At 52.8% G+C, this 5946-nt stretch overlaps 1 protein-coding gene across 1 annotated transcript; it reads left to right on the top strand.

Moving 5' to 3' along the window:
- The first annotated feature begins 1339 nt into the window (after nt 1–1339).
- Nucleotides 1340–5366, top strand: LOC105821200 (chromosome unknown open reading frame, human C1orf186). Its single transcript, XM_012657860.1, has 5 exons — nt 1340–1350; nt 1599–1699; nt 3037–3177; nt 4553–4614; nt 5166–5366. Exons 1-5 carry the CDS (start codon nt 1340–1342, stop codon nt 5364–5366), a joined length of 516 nt encoding a protein of 171 aa, XP_012513314.1.
- Nucleotides 5367–5946: the final 580 nt, after the last annotated feature.

Below are 5946 nucleotides of genomic sequence, written 5' to 3'. Positions count from 1 at the left end.
CAAGTTTTGGTCCTAGGATGCTCCAGTGTCAGAACCACAGATAAAGACAAAATTTCTAGGACTTCTCACATTGCCCTTGGCACTTGAGAACCCTGATTGGGAAAACGAGCCTTAAGGCGGTTAAAGTCTTTTTAAGGTTCACAGTCTGACAGAGAGACAACTAGCACGCGTTCTCACTTGTCGCTGAGGACTGTATACACACGGCAGCAGAGTGTGGAATGCTGAACAGTGGCGACTGGGAGGCGATGGGAGGTCGTGGTGGGTGCAGTGTACGTCGCTCCAATGATGGATGCGCTGAAGGCCCCAACTTCACCTCAATGCAAAATATCAATGCGGCAGAGCTGCACTTGTACCCCGTGAACATATACAAATAAAAAATAAATGAAAAATAAAAGAAATGCAGCGTTTTGCTGCCACCCCAGACCCAAAATCAGAATCTGCATTTTAATAGGATCCCTCAGGAATTTTATGCACATTAAAGTTTGACCAACTTCCTTGTCAGTGGAATAAAATCACCTATTACCGCTTACCAAAAAAAAAAAAAATGGTTTACGGCTCTGCAGCAGGACGGTGGCCACGACCTCACCTCGGTGCTCAGCAAGTATTATTTCAAAGGCTTGGAAATTACCGTGACTTTGCTTATAGAAAACTCCGTATTTGCCAACATGTTGATGGAATTCATAAACTGGTTTTTAAAATCAACTTATTTGTGAGGGTATAAGAGCATCGCAGCCCAAAGAAGCAGTGTGTGCGCGCGGGCGCGTGTGCATTTAAGATGTGGACTTCTTCAGAGAATCCGCGGCAGTGCATTTGCTCAAGGAGGACCCCTTCGCGTCTGCAGCAGTGGGCGAAGGCTCTTGTTGAGCAGAGGGGAGTGGGTAGAGCGGGGCTGTGGACTAAGAGCCCGAATGTAGCCATGGCCACAAGCCAACTGTGTGACCTCAGGCTCACTCCCCTCTCTGAGCCTTTGTTGCTGTTATAGGAGGGTGAGTACAGCTGTCTTATAGGATTGTTGCTGAATTGGGAAGGTGGGGGGTGTGCCAGGGGCTCGGCACCGTGGTGGTCGCTGAGTGAGCACCCACTGGCTATTAGGTATTGACCTTGTTACTGCCTAGTTTACAGATTCAGACACTGAAATCTGGGGAGAGGAAAGCACATGACCCCCAAGCAGCCATGTCTGCCTGAGGGACACTTGGGCACAGAGCCCAGGAGTCCTGACCAGCTGCCTTGCCTCCTGCAGATCTCCGGGAAAGTCCTGCCGGTGGCACCACTTGGAAACGAGGTGCCCAGGGTGGTTCCTGAAAGTGCCTGAGCGCCACTTACGAGCGAGAAGGTCACCATGCTGACGGAGTGAGTGCGCTCGAGAAGAGCCAGACAGGGCTGCAGGCAGGCTGCCTGGGGCAGCTGGCTTCCAAGCATGCAGACCCCCTCCCCGGCTGCCCCAGCCGCCCCAGCCGAATTGCCCAGAGAGGCATAGGGACCTGCCCTGGGACACACAGCAATGCCAGATGTCTGCCTCTGGCTGGGGCAGGGATAGGTTTGCAATCGTATTAACATCTCTGCAATCTCTGACTTTGTCCCTTCTCCTTTCCCGACAGAGACATGAAGCTCTGGCATGGCCTAGTGATCGCAGTGGTGTCCATCGTCCTGCAGGCCTGCCTCCTCGCAGCCACCAACTACCTGCTCAGCAGGCGCATGGGTAACCGGCTCAGCATCCTCTCCCCTTGGTCACCCCCACAGGCTGCCTTCCTCCACCCAGATGCAGCTGCTGCAATGCTTACGAGGAAGGGCTCGTTTAAACTGGGCCTAATTAATTTTCTTCCTCACTGCCAAATGCTGAAAACGAAGACATGGTTTTGAATTGCAGCAGAAGGAAATGCAGCTGGATTTAGAGATTGAACTACAGATTGGTTTAAATTCTCAAATTGATTTATAGCAGCAGGTGGAGAAGCTCTGTCTTGGGAAGGCATTGCAATTGGGGAAAATAAAATCGCGCTGCTTTGGCTGTGCTGAGACAGGGGCTTGGGCAAGATGATGTTTTGAGAGTATTTCCGGTAAAGGAAGCCTAGCTTTCTCCATCCGTTCATTCATTCAACTGATATTTATTGACACCTAAGGCACTTTCTGGGCCCGGGCTATACAACAGCATACAGCAGAGAACAAAACGGTGATTCCAGCCCTATGGAACTTTCATTCCATGGGACAGGAAATAAGATAAATAAGTAAAACACAGGTGTGTCAGGCTATGGTCAGTGGTAGAAGGCGAGGAGATATGGACGGGGGCGGCGGCGTCCCTGAGACGCTGACATTCGAGTACCAGCTCGCGGGGCGTGAGGACCGAGTGGCCCCGGCAAAGGCCGGAGGGAGGCGTGCATTAGGCACACGCCGCAAGGGCCAAAGAGGCCGGGAGGCTGGAGCAGAGGGGAAGGCCGAGAGAAGTGGCAGAAAGGCCAGAGAGGAAGGAGGGGTGAGGCCGAGGAGGGCCTCAGGGGCAGGGACTTGGCTTTGACTCCGAGGGAGGCGAGCAGCCCCTGCGGGGCTCTGAGCAGAGCAGGGCTGAGATCGGGAGGGATCCATCCCTCAGAACAGTTGCCCTGCTGAGGGCTGAGCGCGGCGTTCAGAAGGTACTAGATTCAAGAGAGGACGTCTGGCCGGGTGCGGTGGCTCACGCCTGTAATCCTAGCTCTCTGGGAGGCCGAGGCGGGCGGATTGTTTGAGCTCAGGAGTTCGAGACCAGCCTGAGCAAGAGCGAGACCCCGTCTCTACTAAAAATACAAAGAAATTAATTGGACAACTAAAAATACATAGAAAAAAAATTAGCCGGGCGTGGTGGCGCATGCCTGTAGTCCCAGCTACTCGGGAGGCGGAGGCAGGAGGATCGCTTGAGCCCGGGAGTTTGAGGTTGCCGTGAGCTAGGATGACTCCACGGCACTCTAGCCAGGCAACACAGTGAGACTCTGTCTCAAAAAAAAAAAAAGAGAGGACGTGCCCTACCCAAGCAGCTTCCACTTTTGACCTTTGCCCTCTCCCCGCTAGCCCACCAGAATGAACAGAGACTGAAAGGGGCCAGGCTCCAGGCCCCCAAGCCCAGCTCTGCCCACCATCACCCGCCTGCTGCCAAGGAGACGGAGACTCGGACAGAGAGAAACCCCCCTGTGGCTGACCCCCGTTACAGGCGTGAGTGAGGGGATGGGGGAGAACCTGTCTTGAAGCTTATTTTGCTCTGTCTGGACACCCAGGGACACCCCCTCCCCCTGCAGCAATCCAAGTCCATCCCAGCTGGCCCAAACCTCCAGCCTGAGCGCTCCTCACACCTGCACGGGTCCAGGCCCTGCCGGCCCACCGTCTTCAGAAAGGTGTTCAGTCTCTCACATGGGGAGGACCCTGCTGGGTTCGTGTGGGTCTAAGTTCTTTTCCGAGCTTGGTCATGTGCAAACAATTGCAGGGGGGCTTGGAGACTGTCTCTGCCTCTCTCTGTAATACTATGGGATCTTTTCTTCTGCTTGGCCAGCTGATGGTGGAGCTAAAATTCCCACCACCTCCGCCCGCCTCCAGCCATGGCTGCTGCTGTCCACCACACTGTGGCCAGAGTCCTTGGCTGGCTCCAGAAGCTGCTCCCTCCCCACTCCCCAGAGGGACCCTTCCCCAGGTCTTAGATCTGCACGGGTATCTGGGCGTTTGAACAAATACAAGTCTGGGTGACGGTTCAAGTCTATATCGCCTTCCTGCGAGTGGACCAACAGGAACAGCATCTCAGGGCCCAGGACACCCAATAGGTCACATTCGCACAGTAGAAATTGCTGCTACAGCAGCAGGGTGCCTCCCCAGCGCGGCTCGCTCACTGGAGATGGCACTTTCCCACTGGTTTATCTCTGGATTAGTTTGAGTTTGCTCTGTCCTCCTGATTTGATCTTTTCAGCTGCGACAAGGCCTCAGAGTCTGCAGGAACCACATGGCGCTGCTCCCCGCGTTCAGTGTTCAGCAGGATGGGACAGGCGCCCAACACCTCCCCAGAGCCCGGCCAGAGTCAGAGACTGGCTGGCAGGGACCGACCTCAGAGATCACTGGTCAGCCCTCTTGTTTCACAGGGGACGCAAACCAGGTCACGAAAAGAAATGTGATCCACCTAGAGTTAATGACAACTTTGGACTAGAAGCTGGGCCTGTGACTTCCGAGGACAGAGCTGTTTGCGTGTGGCCACACTGTCCCTGTTGACTTCTCTTTCCAGCAGACGGTCCTTCCCAAGCTCAGTCGAGCCTCGTGGGTATTTTGTTAGTTTTGGGTGGAGTGGAATGAAGCAGCAGTGCCTGGACTCCTGGACACGTTCCTGCCTATTTTTGGAGGTTCTCTCTCCTGCCATGAGTTCTCTGTTCTATTCCTCCTTCTTTCTCTTTTGGGGGCTTTGTAGCTCTCTTCCCCATTCTTCTCTGCATTGCCAGCTCTGCCTCTGTCTTTATCTGACAGCAAGAGAATTCTCCCTTCCACTCTCTCTGTCCTCTCTTAACACCCTCTGGCTCGCCTCGGAAGAGGAACCGTTTCTGTTTCTCCCCAGATGACAGCGACACATCCTCAGATAGCTCGGACAGCTCCAGCAGCTCACCTCTCGCCCACCAGGTAACGGACAGGCCTAGTGACCTCAGCCTTCCATATCCGGGGTCCCTGCTGCAAAACTCTGAGAACTCAGGCTACCCCAGCCGTGGAGGTGGGAGCAAGAAGGGAGGGCTTCTTGAGGCGTTGTGCATCCTTAGGTGAGGGTGGCCAGGCTTCCACCCACAGCCCCAAATCCGCACAGATCGTCAAGGCAAAGTGGGTCTGAGCGGATTATGAAAATGAAGGTGCTAAGAGGAAACCCTCCCCTCCCCCTCCCCCAGTCACTGGGCCAAAATCTGCTCTGAGTCCTGACCTGGCTTGTGTTGAGTCCCTGTATCTTACCTTCCCATCTCCTCCACCTGCTCATCCGTAAGCCCATTCCCTGCAGACAGGTGAACAAAGTCACCGGCAGTCTTCCTTATTGCCCCAGACTCTTTTACGCACAGCCACCTGGACCCAGGCCCTTCCCGCCAAGCCGTGGGCGAGCCTCTGTGGGTGAGAGTGCAGTCCTGGGGTCTCTCCTCCTCCACACGAGGTAGGGGTTTTGACCCACCCATCTCTGCTTTTCTCCTAAGGCCGCCAAGGACGTGAACTACACGCAAGTGGTCTTTTCGACCCCGGCGGGAGTGAAAACTGAGTCTGCCCTGGACTATGAGAACATAAAGGAAGGCACAGATTATGTCAATGTCAATCCAAAAAGCCACACGCCCAATTTCTGGACTTTTGTGAATCCTGCTGTTTCTGAGCCGGTGGAATACACTCAAGTGGCCATGTGACTTCTAGATTTTTTAATGGGGTAAAATTCTCTATGCATTCTTACACTTAATTTTTAGGGAAATGCTTTTTATCTCCCTTAAACAAGGGATGGACCAAAAAAAAAAAAAAAAAAAATAGGCCTATGCCCCAGCAAAGATTCAGATCAGATGTCGGGAAGAACTTCCAGGTAAGGCAGTAGAGTCCATTAATAGAGAAAGGAGTGAAGTCTCTCCCCATGGAAACATTTTTAAAAGTTTTAATCAGCTGTAATAGAGTTCTGTTTGGCAGTCTTATGATTAAATGATGTCTCTTTGAGCTCTTTAATTATTGGCAATGAACAACTTCCTTAAAAGTTCTAAATAGAATTGCAACCACCAGTTCCTCCCTTTCTCTTGCCTAACCCTGCAGTTGTCCCTTTTTGCAGTGATGTGTTTTGCCGAGTAACCCAGCTCTGCCCTCAGAACTTTCAATAGTCCATTTAAAAGTCCTGCTGTCAATCAACCTTTGAATTTGCTTATAATGACTGTGTTTCTTGTGAGCAAAAGGTGGCAGGTAGAATCCTGGTAAATGTAAACCAGCATCGCAATCTGTTATTCCAAG

This window comes from Propithecus coquereli, unplaced genomic scaffold (assembly GCF_000956105.1).
Source record: "Propithecus coquereli isolate 6110/MARCELLA unplaced genomic scaffold, Pcoq_1.0 Scaffold563, whole genome shotgun sequence".
NCBI lineage: Eukaryota > Metazoa > Chordata > Mammalia > Primates > Indriidae > Propithecus > Propithecus coquereli.
This window is presented reverse-complemented; position numbering and strand designations above follow the sequence as displayed.

Excerpts from the sequence above, each read along its gene's own strand:
- LOC105821200 (XM_012657860.1), top strand. Across the intron at positions 1,700-3,036 it reads CCTGCTCAGCAGGCGCATGG|CCCACCAGAATGAACAGAGA; the intron begins GTAACCGGCTCA and ends TCTCCCCGCTAG. Across the intron at positions 4,615-5,165 it reads GCTCACCTCTCGCCCACCAG|GCCGCCAAGGACGTGAACTA; the intron begins GTAACGGACAGG and ends TTTTCTCCTAAG.